At 30.8% G+C, this 20,456-nt stretch overlaps 1 protein-coding gene across 1 annotated transcript; it reads right to left on the bottom strand.

The window, feature by feature from the left end:
* Positions 1 to 3,177: 3,177 nt before the first annotated feature.
* On the bottom strand, positions 3,178 to 15,519 carry LOC148211549 (pleiotropic drug resistance protein 2-like). The gene is made up of 20 exons (XM_088123760.1): positions 14,690 to 15,519; positions 14,495 to 14,615; positions 11,328 to 11,419; positions 10,417 to 10,501; positions 9,671 to 9,961; positions 8,747 to 8,837; positions 7,770 to 8,670; positions 7,532 to 7,692; positions 7,317 to 7,420; positions 7,039 to 7,204; positions 6,843 to 6,932; positions 6,597 to 6,736; positions 6,163 to 6,495; positions 5,766 to 6,056; positions 5,599 to 5,682; positions 5,366 to 5,499; positions 5,063 to 5,290; positions 4,804 to 4,975; positions 3,742 to 3,996; positions 3,178 to 3,657 (listed from the first exon to the last, which is right to left on the bottom strand). Exons 1-20 carry the CDS (start codon positions 15,070 to 15,072, stop codon positions 3,388 to 3,390), a joined length of 4,392 nt encoding a protein of 1,463 aa, XP_087979886.1. The 5' UTR covers positions 15,073 to 15,519; the 3' UTR covers positions 3,178 to 3,387.
* Positions 15,520 to 20,456: the final 4,937 nt, after the last annotated feature.

The following is a 20,456-nucleotide window of genomic DNA, read 5'->3' as shown; positions in this document are numbered from 1 at the left end:
TGTGCTCGTTGCAGGATTTAACCGAACACCTCAAAGTACGAGTTGACGATAGTCATACACCACTTGTATCTAAGTTCGAACATTCAAATAACAATACCAAGTAGAATATATTTGTAATTTAACTTAATAAATAAACAAGTATGAATAAATTTAAATGATCTAATTGAATTCTAGCACATGCAGTTTTCTTCTATAAGTCCATACCAGAGAATTGCTGCATTTAAACATATTGAATATATCATTTTCAAAATAATAAAATAAAATAAACATATTAAATATATGGGCTTTCGAAAAATAAGCCCATGCAGAGTGCTGCTATATTTAAATATAGAATAGTAATCATATGGGCTTTTTGTCACATTAAATTCTCTCTACTCATATTTATTTTATGGGTCCCTTTTACAATATTAAAATTCGAACTAATTGAATTCAAGATCTTTGAAAAAGTTTATTGAGAATTTAATATTTAAACCGATTGAATTATCCTCATCTTTTGGGATTTATTAAAATATTAGTAGCTAGCTTTATTTGAATGGTCCACAATTTTGTAAGCTTCAGGTTAAATATATATCTTAGTCCCAAATATTTTTAAATGAAATTTCCATTTTAATTCATATTGTATAGAAATTTTTAATTTAGTCTCTTATATTTTTACAATTTCTGATTATTATCCTTTCATCGATATTTAATGAGTTGACAAAACTTTTGAAGAAGAACCGGGTCATCAAAAAGAAGAAAAAGTTGAAATTTATGTCAATTTATACATTTTTGGGAAGGAATTAGAAATTTTTATATCTACAACTATGAGGTTGTGAGTTCGAAACTCTTCCCCAACATATTTGTACTAAAAAAAATAGAAATACTTTTTTCTACCAAGTAGTCTAGTTAGTCATCTAAATTTATGTCAATTTACTAAATATTATAACATGTAAGTTTATCATTAACCAATTTTTATATTCATAAATAGAAAATGGTATAACTAAAAAATGTTTGAATATAAGGGACTATAATGAAACTCTTTAAATAGCAGAGACTAAATTGAAAAACCACAGATACCGGGAATTAAAACATATATTTAACCTAATTTTACTAAGGATCTTTTTTTTTATATATATAATTTTTGTTTGGTTGTCTTTTTGAATATTGAAATAGGACGAAAAAAATTATAGCAAGGGCCTCCCCATAACCGATGATAAAATTGATGCAATCAATGACAAAAGAGTTTTTTTCTTTTTATTTATTTATTTATTTTCACCTTGATTTATTATTTTAAATAAGACCAAAAAATGTGTTGCTCCATCGGTTCGTTAATTATAAATTCAATTTTTAGCCTTTGGTATTCATTGATGGAGATTCAGCAGCTTTAGCTGGATTTTTGTAGCTGAAAATCAAAGAAATGTTTTTTTAGTCGAGAGGATAAAACGAAGTCAATTCTATGACTATCTTTCGTTCTAAAGAAATTGGAGTTTTCGAAAATTGAATAATCTGTATATCTCATTTTACTTATTTATGTAGTTCTTAGAGAATTTCAATTACATCTTTAAACTTTAAAGTGGTGTGATTCCATGTAGTTCTCTTTCTATTAGCACGGTTAATAAAATGTCGACTCGAGTATAGCCGGTTAAGGCATAAAGTAACCTTCTGCAACGTGAACTAAAAAAATGATAATGTTACATGTTTATTAGATAAATGTTGGTTGATTTGGTAAATTTTGATAGTAAGTATATATAATAATAATAATAATAATAATAATAATAATAATAATAATAAATTTAATATGTGAGGAACCATTTATTAAATGTGTTCATAACTTCAGAATGGACTAGTGATGAGTGACAAAGAGAAGTCATGGGTTGGTTAGTTGATTGCTTTCATTGCATCACATCTCTCATCTCTAATAAATTTTTCTCAAATAATTAAATTTTGTAAACCTTCCATTATTAATGTGTTCAAACCCAACTCAATTATTTTATCAAAAAAAAAAAAAAAAGAAGGAGAAGAAACCCCAACTCAATCATCCCAAAGGCCAAAATTATTATAAAATATCTATTAATTATCAACTTCTTGATGCAAAGAGATTTAATGAATAACGAGTTTTTTTTAATCAAAGAAACATTGCATTAAAAAAAAAAAAACAAGACCCTTAACGGTTATACAAACAGTGGAAAAAAAAAATTCCAAATAACAGAGAAACTATCATTACACTTGATCAATAAAATTGATTTTCTATTCAAAGAACTAGGAACATAAACAAATTTTAACCCACTAAACACTTTTTCCAAAGTCACAACATCCCCAACCTCATTTAATGATTTCGGGGGAGATTCCTCATCGAATTATGGCCCTATTTAGATTTTGAAGAGAAATAATTACCTCCAAAGTTGACAAGTAAGGAATGATTATACAAATTCTCCAAATCATACTGGACACGGATTTTAATACAATTAAGACTGATAGGCTCCACAGTTTCTAAAAAAGTGTTCGAGGCAATGGCTGCCGCACCTCTGTCGTCACCCATCTTCTGCTTCGTCATCCTTGCCCAACGAAGATGGAGAGTCATCCCAAGAGATCGTAGATGGGAGCCCTCTCCAATTTTGTGCCTAATAACTCTTCAAAACGTCTCGGTGACGAAGCCATGGACTATATGTAACAATGTTGGCTTTGATTTTGTCAGCCTCAATGTCATCCAACGGGGAGATCCTCGACATTGGACACCATCCACCATCACATAAACTAGTAGGAAAGAAAGATCCTCCCCAAAAATCACCTCCACCACAACAAAAGAGATCCTTGTAATATCTCTATCCATAATACTTACTACTTAAAAAAACCACGAAAGAACTAAAAGAAAGTACGGAGGAACACATTCTAAAAATACACAACAAAAAAGTTGAAAAAAAAACGCACACCCTTCACGAAGAGAGGAATGAGGGTGAGTAGGCCACTGGCCACCCCTCCCCCACCTTTTTTCACTCTCTTTTGAAAAATCTTTAGTAGGAGAGAGAACTTTCTTTAATTGTTAAATATAGTGAAGAACGAATCATCAACCAATCAATGTAAATCACAATCATATTATTCCATGACAAGTGGTAAACTATTAAAAAAAAAAAGTTTGCCAAGTGAATATTACAATTCGCTATATCGAAAAATCATATGGAACATCACTCAAAATGCTCATAAATTTAAGTCAGTTTTTGAAACGGTGATTTATTTTTTTCTTTTTTCTTTTCAAATTTACTTGGCCATCATACTGAAAAGAGGGAACCATTTTGTTTCCTCATTTGTTACTCTTAAATAATTGATTTCTGTGGTATAAAGGCTATATAGCTAATGCAATCACTAACAAATTTTACACAGCACTGCGGAAGACAAGATGAAGATAGATGCCTATCTCCTCTGGAAGTTAAGGAATTTGATGCCATAGGCAAACACAAAGAAGAAGGCGAGAACCCAGACGACGTGTGCTACGACCACGACCGGGATGAAGTCATAGTCGTACCCGAACCCTTCTTTAAGGAACATCTTTAATCCTACATTTCCAAATCCTGGTATCTGAATATCAACATCTTTGTCACCAACTTGAGAAGCTACAAGGCCATATATTGTCCAAGCAACAGGATTAGCCCAATAATACCATCTCCACCATATGGGAATCATCTGCAAAAAGTATTGGTTTAACCATGAGTTCCAGAAAGTTCAAGATACTCGAAGTTTGGAGTATCGAATTCAGATGTCATGTACCGGTCGAGGTATAAGAAAACCCGTGAACAAGTTCCAAAAGCCAAAGAAGAAGGCCATGACAATGGCTGCAATGTGGAGGCCTGGAGTCAATGCTACAGCCATCATCCCATATAGTGTGAAGTATATGAAGCACATTAGAACCAAGTAGTAGAACAATAAAAACTTTCCCACTTTCCACTCAAACCCAATCATGCTATAAAGAAGGAGACAGTAAATTAAAGATTGCAGAGATACATAAACTGTCTCAATTGCCACCTGCAGGAAAAAAAAAGGTTTAATCTTTAGTTCACTTTTTTCTATAATATTTCACCAGAAAGCTAAAGACTTGCCTGAAGATAGTTTCCATTACAGCTTTATGAATCTTAGCTGAATATATTTAAGCTTTCGGATCCATAATCTATTAATGATTAACATGATATTAGAGTAGGAGTCTTTTAGTTGAAACCATTACAATGTTATTCTTATTTTCATCTCTTCTCATTTCATAATATAGGTTAAAATATTACTTTTAGTTTTCGTTTATTTTAGTAGCTCTATTTTTAAAATGTCTATCTTTATCGTTGTACTTTAAGTTTTTTTTCATATTGACCCTTCTACTTACAGCTTTGGTTTATTTTAGTTCTTGTAAAAAAAAAAAAAGTGACTATTATGGTCTCTGTTTGCAAAATTTGGACACAAGTTCTATACAAAATAGAAACCCTTTAATATAAAATTATGACTACATTTTAAGAAATATATTGAGTGTAGTGTAGTGATGAAATTGTGATCGAGAAAATGAGATAAAAAATTAAAATTAAAGGACCAAAACTATCACCTTTTAAAAGTGCAGTACAAATGCAGTACAAGGACAAAAATAATCACTTTGAAAGTACATGAATCAAAATGAACAAAAGCTGAAAGTATAACTAAAATAGTATTTTAACCTATAATACAGCGTGTGTTGCTCACATGCGAGTGAGAGTTAAAGAATATATTAAAAAGATTAAATTTACACTAATCTATCATATTAAGCTTTAGGGTCTAGTGATCATTAGAGGCAGTGCGGGTGATCATTTTTGTTACCTGAGCAAATGCATAAGGTAATGCAGAATACATCCCGGCAGCTCTTTCTCGATAGAAAACTGTTCTTTCGATAGTGACCACAGACTGCACAGCTGAAGCATTGGTAGCTCCAAGGAAAAGGACAGCAGCATACATAGCACCCATAATATTCAACACTTCTTGTTCCTTGGCTCTGTTAAATACAGAGCAAAAACAAAACATCAAAACCATAAAACGTGAAATCAAGTACAAATAATTACAGAGGCCAGTAAAGCCTTACAATTTTTGTCCCTTGTTCCAGAAAATTAGACCAAATAAGATACCAATAACAATTGTAATGAAGAAGCGTATGGCATTGTATTGAGCGTGTCTCCAGTAAGAGCAATGTTGTTTCCAGAAGCAAGCTTTGCACTGAGAGAAAAACGATTGTGAGTATTCGGTTGGGAAGTGTAGGTCTTTAGACCCTGGAGCTGGAGTACAAAGATCCACTATAAGTTCTTGGTTCCTCCTGAAACAAAAATTACAGTGTCAAGAAAAATGATACAAATTCAAGCTTTTTAACTTAAGGCACGACCGTACATACTGATAAACTGGAGATTTAGCAAAAGTATCAGCGAAATCGATATCTAGTTGAGCCTCCACTGGAGGTGCAGTAACCTCAAGCATCCATGTAGCAGGATTCTGACCGTCTTCAATCTTTGGAATCCCTGGAATGGCCTGTCATTAAATAGTCACCACATCCAACACTTGGGTAGAAAATGAAAAGAAGAAGAAAAACACACGCACACATATAACAACCAAAATAAATATACTCACCTCAAAATATTCAATGAGTTTGCAAGATCGCTGACCAAGAGGTCCAGCATAAATCATTCGCCCACCATGTTTCATGAGCAGTAACTACATTAAGCATTGAAATTCAAAGAATTAAGAACGGTGTAGCAACAATCAAACATAACCATTTAGAGATGGTTCAACGATACCTCATCAAAAGTTTCAAAAATGTCTATGCTTGGCTGGTGAATTGTGCATACAACAGTTCTCCCAGTATCAACAGTATTTCTCACCGTACGCATAACAATGGCAGCAGATCTAGCATCGAGACCAGAAGTTGGTTCATCCATGAAGATAATAGAAGGATTAGCAACCAACTCAACTGCTATTGTCAATCTCTTCCTTTGCTCTGTTGAAAGGCCATCTACACCTGGAAGCCCCACTAAAGCATCTCTCAATGTATCAAGTTCAATCAGTTTCATTACTTCTTCTACAAACATCTACATGAATGATGACAAGTCCTTCAATCAAAGTTCAACCACATTTTGTCCCAACTGAAAATAGTTGTGATAATTCAAAACAAAGAGAGAGCTTGAAAAAATATACCTTTCTTGTTTTGACATCCACATTTGAGGAAAGACGGAGCCAGGCAGAAAACAGGAGAGACTCGTAGATAGTAACATGAGGCGAATGAATGTCATTTTGTTCACAATAACCACTTATTCGAGCAAAGGTTGATTGCTTCTTTGGAAAACCAGAGATGCATATATTTCCTTCAATATAACCACTAGTCTTTCTCCCAGCTAGCACATCCATAAGAGTAGTTTTCCCAGCACCACTAACACCCACAAGTGCTGTTAATATCCCTGGTCGAAATGCTCCACTAACATCTCCTAGAAGTTGAAGACGACCTTCCTCGACACCATGCATCTTCATTTCCTAATTTGGAAGACATTGAGATTTAGTGATCAAGTAGTTTCAATGTGGCTTTATGACAACATCCATACAAAAACTTAGAAACTTCAGTTAAGTTAACTTACAGTCATAGGCATATCCACATAATAGTTGACATGGTTGAATGCTAGTGAAAGAGGCTGGAAAGGCAAAACCATTCCTTTCCTTTGCACAGGGTCTGAAGCAACTTCTATTTCTGAACACTTGATGACTTCATCGTCAATGCCTATGAATTTTTTTTTCCAAAAACATCAAACCTTTAATTAAACAAAATATTATTATACAAGTCCACAAGAAACTTGATTATGCAAATTCTTCCTTCAAAACACAACCTTCTAATTTTTGTTGTGTAGTGGACCTATTATTTTTCCTTTTCTTCTGGTCTTCATTGGTGCTAATGAGAGCCTTTGAATCAGTAGGAACTGAAAATAGCTTCAAAGAATCAATACAATAACAATAATACTAATTTCAATGAAAAATAGAATTAAACTCTTTAATATAAATATACCGAAGGGTGAGATTATTTACGATTCAAATAAGTCAGAGCTATTGTAAATAGAACGTTGAAGAGAAGATTATAGCCGAAAAGTGCTGCAATGCAAATCCAGTACCAACGTTCTTCCTTAAAGAAACCCCTACTATCAAGGAGCACTTTTCCAACCGTTGGTTCATTAATTCTATGGTCTGTATTTTTCTGCATTAGGCAAGTATGCTTTGAGTTACTATGATGGAAAAAGAACAAACAACTAAAATTAATATCATTTCCCACTTGAAGATCCACGATCAATATTCTAGCTAAGATTTACCTTGCTCCATCTTTTGTCAAGGAACTCATTAATGACAATGGCATTTTGTCCATACATCATGGGAGAAGCATAAAAGCCCCAAATCATCCATGGCCTGACGTTGTCTGTGTATAAAAGGAAAATCAAATTTCAGCAAACAAAACATTTTTATCTACTAGACGTACAATGTTGTAAAGTTACATGCTAGTGACAAAGAAAGGAGAACAATCACTTACCTTTGTCAATAATGAAACCTCCAAGCAAGAAAACTATCAAAAGAGCAAACGTGCCCAAAGTATTTGCAAGAACTGGTGTTCTTCCAACTGCAGCCATAAGGCGAAATAGTGACAGAGCTGTTTGATGCGTGGCAAATAATGCCAGAAACTGCTTAAAGAACCTAGATAATAGATAAACAATTGAGTAAAGTTTACTTTATTAACAAATGAAAAAGAGAAAGGAAAGAAAGATGTATACCTACTAGGAGCAGGAGCAAACCCAATTGTGTAATAAGTTAAAAGAATCCATATCCCTGATTCTATGAGAGATATAGGAATTCTAAGGAGCCAAATAGGCAAACTGAATGCCCAAGCTGGATAGAAAAGGAAATCTCTCTGCTTAAAGAACACTGGAAGCCTGAAAAGAGTGAGAGCCAATTCTGCCATTCCATTAAACATGACATTCATGAGGCTGAAAAACAAGGCTCCAAAGAACTTGCTTCCATCGAATACAGTGCCCACTTTCATTTCAGTCCTTAGGAACACAGTCATTGCAATGATGGACATAATGGTAATCTGAACAGTCTTGAACACATAGATGAAAGCGTTTCTCTTCATTAGCAAAACCTCTCTTGAGTAACATGCCTTGAAGAGCTCCCAATTTGATAAACCATATTTCTCTGTGACTAATGCAGCTGGGTGGGCTTTGGATTTGTCGAAAGGCAGTTCAAGATCAGAGGCAAGCTGTTGACCAATGGAAAAAGAATTGAATCCCTGCAAAAATTCAGGAACTGAAATGAATCTATATGGGTGGTTCTTTCTATACCAATATTGTTCTTGGTCCTTTTTTGATGTCACTTCCTGTAAGAAATCAGCAACTCCTTTCCTTTCTGGGCATTTGAAGCCCATAAATTCAAAGAATTCAAGAACTTTTTCTCTCGGACCTTGATACACAATTTGACCTTCTGAAAGTAGAATGATATCATCAAATAGATTATAAGTTTCAGGGGCTGGTTGTAGCAAAGAAATGACCATTGTTACGTCCATTATATTCACCATCTGTCTCATGAACTTGCATATCTGAAATGTGGTGGAACTGTCCAATCCTGTTGATATCTCATCCATAAACAAAGCCTTTGCTGGCCCTACCAGCATCTCCCCTGCACACATTTTGCCCATTTTTATTAAAAGTTAAGCACAAAACTGTAAAGATATTGAAAACTGCATATTTTCAACCTGTAGTTACACGTTTCTTCTGGCCACCAGATATTCCCCTTCTCACTTCATCACCAACCAAAATATCAGCACAAACTTCCAACCCAAGTATCTGTTAGAAATTGATTTTTCAAGCCAGCCAATGAAATTGTCATAAATATACTACCAAAATATTATAGTTTCAATCCTTCCTCCTTTACAACATTTTTTTGTCTTTATACTTTTATTTATTTCATTTTTAATCTGTTAAAATAGTAACTGAAAACTAAGTTGACATGACATTAGCATTGGAAGTATCTTGCTAACTTCTAGATTGAGATACTGTGAAAGTCCTTATAGGAGTATATAGGGAGTATTGTTAGTATGTTAGGGAAAAGGCAATATGGTAATTAGTTAGGGGTAAGTTGGTTATAAATAAGGGTAGTAGGGGAGGAGGATATCTTTGGGAATAGTATTTTGGTGAGGAACTTGAGAGAGTTCTTGGGAGAGAGATAGCCCTCTCGAAAGGCTATTGATATTGTAGTTTCTGTTTGAGATTGCAATATGGTTATCCCGTTAGGTTCTTGTATTTGGGATCCTAACAGATACCATGACAGTTTCTTGTTAGTATTTTACTAGAAACCAAAAAATGAAAAATGACAAAGTAAAAGAACTAAAAGTGTAATAGAAAAATGATGAGTTGCTCAGATTGCCAGCTTGAGCATGTAGCATTTGACTAGACTTATTGTTTAGTTTCAGGCCTTGATTATTCAAAATAGTAAGGGAAAACTAACATGACATGAAAGCTGACATGGTTTAACTATACAATATATCAAGTTGTCATGCTAGCTTTTATGTGATACTATTCCATTTTCTTGTTGCTATTTAAATATAAACCAAAATATGCGCAAAAGAAGAGGGACTAGAAACGTATCGGGAAACTGAAGACTTGTTGTAACTACTAACCTTGAGAACGTAATCTGTAACCAAACTAGCTTTTTGGCCGGAAACAGAGATGGCCTTCATGAAGGCATCAATCTCAGGGTCTGGCTTGATTCCTGCTTCTTTCTCCCTTCTTGCTATCTCGGTCAAAAGTTGATATCGTGTGCCAACTCCCAAGCAACGACCAGAGAATTCCAATGTCTCTCTCAATGTCATCTCCCCACAATGAAGGTCATGTTGACTGATATAAGCACAAGTTCTTTGAGGCACAAACTCATGCATTTCATGCCCGCAATATGTCACTTTCCCACTTTCCTGTTGACATTTTGCACGTACTAATTTCTCTTTTATGCTAAAACTTTTACATAATCGAGACTTTCAAGTTTCAAATATCTTATTTTAACCCCTCAACGTTTTATAAAAAATTATTAATCATTGTTAACTTTTTATTAATTATTTAACATAAGTTCGTGTCAATTTTGAAACAAAACTTAACCAATCACATGAGGCTTCAAGTACTTGGACTATTAGACATCAATCCATTGAATAAACCAACAAAATATGTGCCTATTTTAATTTTCCATGGAAATTACTAAAATAATTATTTTATTCACACTCATGGACTAAAACAAAATATTTAAAAATATGCATGAAATTTAAGAGACCCAAACAGGATTTAAACCTAAAAGAAATCATAGTTATGAAAAATAAATAGATGTATTACAAAATATACTTTGAAAACAAGATCACCAATGCATTGAATTTAGCACCTTAAAATTTTTATCAAGTTTCCCAGCAAGTGCCAGCAACAAGGTAGTTTTCCCAGAGCTTGGAGGACCCAGAAGTAACGTCATTCTGAAAAGCAGGAAAAAAAAAAGCTTGTACTCAATTCACCAACATCCTAGGAAGCAAGACAACAGTTATGTAGAACAGAGTAAAGTAATAGTAATAATTTAAAGAGTGAAAGAAGTTATGGGTAAGAGAAGCAAATATGATACTAGTGGAAATTCACATTTATTGACCTGAAAAAGAAAAAAGATACCTCAAAACCATCTCAAAAATATTTCTTGCTCGTTAAATGTTTCGTTTTAGTTCTTGAATGAGAATTATTTTAGTAGTTTTTTTAGATAAGAATTATTTTAGTAGTTGTCATTAATTTTTCACCAACCATTTAACAAAGATTTAAATTAGTTAGAGAACCTTCTTTTCCATAGTATGAGACATTCACGTAACTAGATGAGAGTTCAAATATTATCTACACAGTAACTAGATGAGAGTTCAAATATTATCTACACATCAACTCATTAGAAAAATAAACAAAATATGTATCTATCTACGTTAGATTTTTGTTAAAAGAAAAAAAAAGATATGAATGTGTAAAATGATTTTTTATACAAATTTCATAGAGTAAGATAGAATATTTGAAAATTTAGAGACGAAAAGAAGACAAGCTATTGAAGTTCAACAAATAAGGTAGGATTTTCTGGGTTTGTTTTATGTAAATTTATTGTAAAAACAAAAAAACAAAATAGGATTTAAATTTGTAGTCCATAAAATATAAATGAAAAAAATCCAACTCTTTTGATGAAATATCTCAAGGAAAAAATAATTAATATTTAAAAAACTAATGGGGGAGAGTGATTTTTCTTTTTCATTTTTTTATTTTTAAAAAGATTTGTACCTCGAAGGTTTGATAATTCCATTTAGATCTTTAAGTATCTGAATCTTTCTCTTCTTCATGGATGGAGCCAACCCTATCAATCCAAGCAAGCTCTGTTTTTCATAACAATCAAAGCAAAAATAATCAGAAAAATAATTACCTACTTGTCATGTGTCTGCCACGTGACTTAATCCTCTATTTTATACTTCTATTTTCCTAGGTCGCAACATTATTTTGGTTGATTGATGTTTACAATTCAGAAGTCATTTTGTCTTGCAACTTAAAAGATATACAATGATATTCTTTATTTTATTAGATTCTTTGTAACTTAAAAGATAATTTTTAACGGCATATATCATCCACCAAAAGGTTAGAGGTCTAGATTCTCATTCTCACATGTTATTGAACTAAAAAAAAAGTTATAGCCCTTGCAAATAATATCAAGCATACACTTCATTAATAAAAAAAATTAAAATCAAAATAAATATTGAAACTTCTAATAAATAAGAACTAAATTAATAATTATAAATAAACAACTAAAATCTATAATAAACATTAACACAACTATAATTTTTTTTTAACAAACACTTCCTTAAAAAAACTACAATTGACTCGTTAAAACTAAGTACTACTTCATACTAATTAAATTAACATTGACTCGTTCAAACTAAGTACTACTTCATACTAATTAAATTAACATTAGTACTAAATGGTTGACTAATCTAGAGAGAATTAAAAAAAGCACAAAAAAAATAGTGTGAGAGAGGGCGAGTGCGGCCCTCACTTTCCAGAAATGAGAAATATGTATTCGGAAATTGCCAATAACATTCTCTCTCATGATCTGGAAATATTTGCGGAGATGGATGAAGAATGGATAGAGCATATTAGGGATAACCCTAATATTTAGTAGGTGAGTTTGCTTATTTCAAGCTATAAGCATTTTTTACTAGAACTAACATTTTTTTGGGGTGGAGATTCGAACTCACCACCTCTTAGTTAAAGATAGGTGTCAATTACCGTTGAGTTATGCTCACTTTGCCACTAACATTTTATATTGAATAAAAACTTTCTCAAATCATAAACTTGTAAACTAACAAACTCATATTATAGACTCACTTTTATATTTCATACTTAATAAACTCATTAAAACTGTGAGCCAAACAAGGATAAATTTAATCTTCGTAATGTATTTTTAATACTCTCTTCTACATGTGAATTTCTTTGTGAGATTGAGAGGAAATCATTATAATAGAAATTTTTTTCATTACTGTATTATTATTATTATTATTATTATTATTTAAAAATAATTATTCTGTATATTAATTTTGATTTTAAGATGACAGATTTCTAAATAAATTATGATTAAATCAAGTATATCAATACTATTTAAATAAATATATTCAGGAAACCTAAAAGGTTGGGATTAGTTTTTTTTCCTTCTTTTTTTTTAAGGAAACGGTTGGTGTTGGTTAATTATCATAATTATTGATAATAGTAATTAATATACATTAATTGTAACAATATACAATATTAATTAGGAAAGTTTTATTTAGTTGTTAAATATTATTATTATTATTGAAAACTGAAATACTACTATAAATAAATATATATAAAGAGATACTCATGTAGTCATGTTATTAGTCAATTATTTAATACTAGTTAATTTATTTGATGGTTAAAATTATTGATACTAATAGACAATATTGGCCAATCTAAACATATTAAAAGATCAATATCTTCGACCAAAAAATTGTGAATTCGAATCTACACTCCCACTTGTTGTTCTGATATATTGAGAGAGACAATACTAAATTCAGAAAATCAGTATACAGAAAATTTTAATGATGATATTAACAAATCTAACTAAAACTTAAATTGATATGTCCTTTTATAATGATGGTAATTAATTAATGAAATGACGGAAATAAATCATAAAACACGGACTAAGGTTAAGAAATGGACTTTCCATAAAAAAAGAGAGAAGATTGAAGAGTAAAACCCAAAAAGGGAAGTGGCCCTAAATTCTCATTTCTTCCCTAATAAATGCCCACCTAAACATATAAAAAAAATATAAATAAATAAATATATATATTTAAGAAGCTGGTGGGGTGTATGTTTCAAATAACTTTACAACTGCTTTCTAGAACTGTTTTCTTAAGCTAAATACATGTTTTTAGTCCTTAAATGTGTGAATTTTTTTTTTTAATTTCATCCAAGTTGTTTAAAAATTTCTACATATTAACATTTTTCAATTTAGTCTTCGCTATTAGTTTTTTTTTTTAAAATAGAAGTTTCCGCCATGGATGAATATTAAAATTATTTTGATAAAAAGTTATCGAAATATTAAGGACTATTGAACTTTAAATCCTAAGTATGAGCCTAACAAGACGATTAAGACATCTTATTCCTTATTTTGAGGTCGAAAGTTCAACACTCCATTACACATATTGTACTAAAAAAAATCTATGAACATTTTGGAAATGAATTGTTTTACAAATATCAATATTGTTTTTTCAAACAAAAAACTACTAAACATATTGTCCTTACAACTCCAACATCTCACTACCTTGCATTTAATTGTTCATAAAGTTAAGATTTTGTAACCAATAGCTACTTACTTTATTTTAAAAAATAAACGACTTGTAACAGCTAAAAAGTACTCCTAAAACATAGTCACTTAAATATTTTTTGCTTATATTTTTATTAGCCAATACATACCTTAAATAATTGAATTTGAGATTCTCTTCTCCTCAATTATTTTAATCCCTAAACTCTAAAATATTTTATATAGTTTTCAAATTCCTAAAAATTATTTAATAATTTAATGGAAACTCTGATACAAACATATATTTAAGACTATGTATCAAATTCCAAGAAAAAATTTCTATTGAAAAAAAGTTAGAATTTAATATAAAATATTAGTTTAATCAATCTCAATGGAAGCTTTCAAGTTGTATTTTGGTCCATAAACTCTAAAACGTTATATTTTAGTCTGAAAAGTTTTCTTATTATTATTATTATTACTTTATTTTTATGAAACTAATCTAAACAGCAAAATAAAATAATCTTAAAAGTTGATAAATCAAGGTGTAATTTAAACCTAAAATATTTATGAGTTGAATTAAAAAGTTTACTCAATTTAAACTTTTTTTTTCTAATGCAAACGAATTGGAAATTGGAAAAAATACCTCAATGGTGTTAAGGGTGCCATTGAGAAGAGTGGGCAGTGCTCTGTTCCCAACGTAAACCTCTCCTTCGACTGACAAATTCTGGAAACGAACTTCGATTCTCGGAATTTCAATCCCCACTCTGCACCAAAAATACCTCAAAATCGGTCGCGATTCGATACAAGAAATTTCTATTATGGCGATTTTAGGGCTTACCGATCGGTTCTGTCTCTGAGCCGTCGGAGAAATTTCTCGTTATCTTCTTCGACAACCTTCAACATGCTTTCCATCAACTGTTTCCTCTCCTGAAATCCGAGCGCCGTCACGTCGATTTCGCGGTGAACCACCTTGCCATTGTCCAGAACTTGCCGGAGCATTCCCTTCCGCATCCGATCGTACGTCGGAAGCCGCTCGATGACCGCCCACCGGAGCTCTTCCTCGTCGTCCATTCTTCCGCTTCTCGTAAACACGTCCGGCGGCGTCTGCCATAACTCCCGTATGCTCGCCGACGCCCAACTCCGGCGGCTCCCCGACGAAGCCCCGCTCCGCCGGCTACTCGCTATTCGACCGATATCGTCCCCTGCTAATCCCGTAGCCATAAATTCCAATTTCGGCTTCTTTTCAAATTGACAAACCCTAAAAAAAATCACTAAAACCCTAGGGGACCAGTATAATCTGCTCGCCTACAGTCAGCGAATAATTGCTTCCGATTTAACCTCCATTAATGAATTGTCAGACCCCTCGCCGCCTCGAACCATACGCATTGATCAGCACCGAAGAAAACAAGCGTGTAAAAATCATCAGTAACAGCAGCTACAAACATTCAGCGTCATCTGGTTCATCTCCGTCGAATCTTCCGGCGGAAACCGGCAATAGCAGCCGACGACGTCGTTTTCTGGCCACTAATGCTTCATCCGACCGCCAGAGAAATCAGAATTCCGGCGCTCTGAACTTCTCAAATAAAATGAAGGCGACAGAGGGATGTGGAGGAGAAGCGAAAGAGAAGAAGAAGAATTCATGAAAGAAAAAGAAACCGCTCGAAATCCATTAAGTAGAAGAAGTTCCCGACTCTGTTATATGATTTGACCTGACGACGTCGTATTTCTGTTCGCTGAAAAATATAGTTGTAAGTGAAGGAAAAAAAGAAAACTATTTTGTTTCTAAATTTAAACATTTTTGTTTTAATAGTTCGATTATTTAATTTCAAGGAAAATTGCAAAACTATCCTCACATCTTCCCATTTTGAATTTTATAAACCACGCAATTAAAATCTGTAAAATCTTTTTTTAATACAATAAATTGGAGGTATGGACAAAAATGAACATAGTTAAATGGTAATTAGCATATATCTCTAATCAATGGGATGATTTGATTTTTTTTTTGGGAGAACTCAGCTTTATTGGTTGAAGTATAAAGAATTCTCCGTTTTAAAAAAGAGTCGAGAGAAAGTCTACCTTTGCCGGATGGTTTTTGTAAAATTAATGGCCAAAATTCATATCCCGATAGTTTTCCACAACCGTCGGGATAACTCGATTTTATTGGATAATTCTCCCAATGGTTTAAGTGAACCGTATGGAAAACTCGATTTATTTGTCACCATACGACGAATTCTCCCGACAGTTTTCTACAACCATGGTAGGCCGTTAGTAAATTGGTCCCTCCAATTAAGTTTTCTTTGTTCTATTTTTCATTTCTTTTCATTTAGTTTAGATTTAGAGAGTGAAAGCTTTGTCTTGTTTGTTGCATGAAGGTAAATGAAAAGAAAGAAACAAAGAGAAATGATAGATGATGTTTGGGAGGCAACCCTGGAACGGTTCATTGGTCCAAATGGACTGAGGTTAGTTAGGAGGAAATAGATTCAAACTTCATAATAACTCTTACCTTTAATTAATAATTCCTACATAGAAAATGTTTGGGAGGCAAGAAAAACAAAATGCAATTTTTCTAATTACACTAAAATTTGATTATTTGAGCCAACCTTAGCTCGAACGACTATTTGCTATAGGTAGCAATGAGTAGTTTGATGAGAAGAACCACCTTTTTATAAGTTCCATTGTTAAGCCTCAATTTAATATTACTTGTCATGAAAAGAGGTTTTTAGTGAAGTATCGTTTTTTTAATACAACATGTGGAGGTGGGAGAGAGTCGAACTCACAACCTCTTGGTTATGGACGTATCGTTTATATATTTAGTCATTTGAATAATATTTAATTAGGGCACGTCTCATAATGTTTTTATTCCTTTTCGTATTTTTTAATTTTTGAGAAATATAAGTATTTGGTAATTGTTTATATTGTTTCTCACTTTTAAAAAAAGTATCTAAAATTCTAAAATAAATTTTGGAATAATTTTTTTTTCATGTTTCCATTTTTTAAAACATAAATTAAAGTATTATTTTATATTATTGACTTATAAAACGAATAATAAATATTACATAAAATATTTTATATTTAATTTAAAATTTTACTTTTTTAATAAAAAATCTTAGAGAATGAAGAATAAGAAATGGTTACCAAATATATTTTTTAATAAAATTTTTTAATAAAAAAATAACAAGAATCAAAGAAAGAGTAACCAAAATGCAATTATATTTTTTAAAAGCATAAAACTGACAAGAAGAGTTGAGAGAAATGTCATTTAGGCCAAAAAGAATAAAAAAATAATAAAATTTGCCAACTGCTTGAAACATACACATGAACAAAGTTTAAAGAAAGTTCTAAAAATTGAAGTTTTTTTTTTTTAACTGATGTTTAACTTTTTAAAGATATTAAATAATAATTTTGAGAATAATATTAAGTATATCTATACTTTCGTTGAAATAACGATTTAGTTTCTGAACTTTAGTCTGTAATGATTTAGTACATGTACTTTTAAATTAGTAACAATTTAGTCAATCTAATTTAAAGTTTATAATGATTTAGTCTCGATCGTTAAACTTTTTGTTAAATTTATTTTGATGAAAATTTTCATAGTATGGATTAAATTGTTGCAAATTTTAAGTTATGAACAAGTTCAGAGACTAAATTTTGACCAATTAAAAAATACAGGACTAAATCGTTACAAATGAAATTTCAAAAATTAAATCGTTGCTTTGTAAAAGTGCACGACCAAATGTATTTTTTAATCCAACTTTAATTATTCAACATTGAGATTTTTTACTTCATGAAATTTTGTTGCAAATTTTTTAATAATAATAAATGGTTACCTTTTTTTAGTACACAAATGTTTACTTTCTTAAACTCTATTGGGTAACAATAATTTTGTTAGTTTTCTATTTTAAGAATCCGACTTATTTTCTCACAATACTCACATTATTAAAAACATTTTTTCTTTGACTTCTTTACTAAATTCTAAAACACAAAACAAAATTTCCCATTTTTAGTTTTAAAATTTTCACTAGAATTAAAAAAAATTAAAAGTATATTACAAAATCAATTTTTAAAAGAAAAAAAAGAATCTGTAGCAACCATACATTTAATTTGATAATTATATCGAACTTAAAAGTCAACAGTATCTCTTGATCTATTAATTTCTTTCTTTCTTTCTTTTTCTTTGATTAAATGCTCACATGGAAGAGTTGGGTTTAAAAAAAACAAAGAAAAATAATTAAAAATTTCATAAAGATTTATCTTAAAGAAAAAGGCAAATCTATTATCTTAACATTTATTTACAGATTTTCTAACATTGAATCAACCTCCATAAATCAATGTTTATATTTACAGTGAAAAAATGCACTAAAAAATTTAAAAAATTATTGGAGAATAAATAATTAATAAAGAATGATTGAAATGGTTTAAAAATTAATAATAAGTTTGGATTTATTTTAAGTGAACCCTTAAATCCAATATAATCGAGTTTTCATTTATTTGAAATCAACTCAACCCAAATCGTACGAGTTGAGTAAGGTTGATTGGGATTTTCACGTCATCGAATCTTTTAAACGCTTAATCGAAGATAACGGTCCTACTAGTCGTAACAATAATGTTAGAGTGTTATGAATTATTACTATTCTTCTTTTCATTTCAAAATGTCCTTTTAAATGTTATCTTTCAAGCATGTACTATGTAAACAATTTTTAAAAGTAATTCCATAGCTCATTCCCTCCTCCCATTAAATTACACGTTAAAAAAATTACCAACTATTTACCTATGGTAGAATCTACCTAATGAAATTTACTATAATATATCAAGCTAAAATATTAGCATAACTCTAAAATTAAACATTTTACTAATTCCTTAAAGGTTGGAGATTCAATCTTCCATCTCACACTACCGGTGGGTGAACGGGAAGCTTGTGGCTGAACGGGAATATCCCCTCTTCGATTCGAGTCTCATGGGGTACATAGTTGAGGCTCTTTCCTCTCATTGGAGGACGATTCTGGATTATAAAAAAAAATCCCTCATCTCACATTTGTTGTATTAAAAAAAATTAAAATATTACAAAAGTAACAATTTAAGAATTATAAATATAGAATAAAGTAGAATGAAACAATCAATTTATTATTATAACTATAGCCTACCAATACTTATTTAAGTCTATCATCGATTATTTAAATAGACGATTTTCACATAAATTAAAAAGATATTAATTTCCATTATTTAAACAGTAATGCATATTTTATAAAAATGCTCGAGTTTTTTAAGTGTTTAAAAAGTAAGATAGGAAGAAAATAATATCATCTAAATTTTTTTGGAAATTGTTTGGTTTCATTTTGCAATATCATAAGTTAATAATGTTAAGAACTTACTAAGTATTAAATAAAAAGTTCAACGAAACAAACTAGAATAGTTCTTTTTTTTAATATTAAGATGTATTATATGTTGTCACGTGGAGATCACTATTTATGTTATAATTTATAAATTTTTTAAATGATAATACTAAATTAATCTTTTATATAAAGTTTACGAGATAAAATATAATATTTATAATTTTAAAGACCAATATAGAATAAAAATTAAAATAAAAATGACGTTGTAAGACTTTTTTTAGAATGGTAACTCCAACGAAAATAGACCTTGATATTTGATCATTTGAGTCAAGTCATTATGAGATTTCGATTTTTTTCGAATAGTCTACTAGCTACGCACACTTGGCCCAGAAAAAGGCAGTTGCCACGTGTTACTGTTTCATCAACGGATTAAATGATATGTGACATGTGGATCAATAAGAAAGCTCCAAATGTTCGAAAAGGTTGTTGGCAGGTTTGAACTTCAACAACAAAGTTGTTAGATTGTCATATTTAATGTTTTCATAATAATTTCTAACATTGAAAATATTATATTTCGAAGTTGGAACCTATTTTAATAGATAAAAATATTAATTACCTTTCTTGATGTGGACGGTTCAATCTCCGCTTAATATAGTTTAAAAAATGAATTTTTAAATCATTTTTTAAAATTTGACTGAAATTTTAAATAAAGAAAAATTATGACTCAACATTTCAGTCAAAATATTTTAAATAAGCAATGAATTTTAAAGATGGTTTAAAAAATGGTCTGTTCAAATTATAAAGCTAAATTAAGATGGATAATGTTTTTGAAGGAACATGAATCTATAAATAAATAAATAAATAAATAAATAATAATTAGATTATATAAGAGTTAAATAGTTCACCAAAAAAAAGTTAAAAAAACAAAACCAAACTCAAACTGACTCTTCATCTTAAACATAGATTATCTAAATCCAGACTATAAAATCCTCCGACTCTACCCAAGTTTAAGATGTCAACCCGTGCCATACATCATTTTAATTTGATTAAATGACATAGACTTTCAAATCTAATAGACCAAAACAATTTTAGAATATTGTTATGTCCTACAAAATTTAGAGATTTTTTAATTAAATTTTGTTCCCGTAAGTTCGAATTAAATATGGTATATGTGAGAAAATAAAAAAAAAATGAAACTAATCAATACCATATAGTGAGTAGACCAGAGAACAGAAAGGAAGTTGAGCAACATTATTATATATGACATTTATTGTT

Source organism: Momordica charantia (assembly GCF_013281855.1).
Source record: "Momordica charantia cultivar OHB3-1 chromosome 5 unlocalized genomic scaffold, Mcharantia_2.0 BLBB01000005.1, whole genome shotgun sequence".
Taxonomy (NCBI): Eukaryota; Viridiplantae; Streptophyta; class Magnoliopsida; order Cucurbitales; family Cucurbitaceae; genus Momordica; species Momordica charantia.
This window is presented reverse-complemented; position numbering and strand designations above follow the sequence as displayed.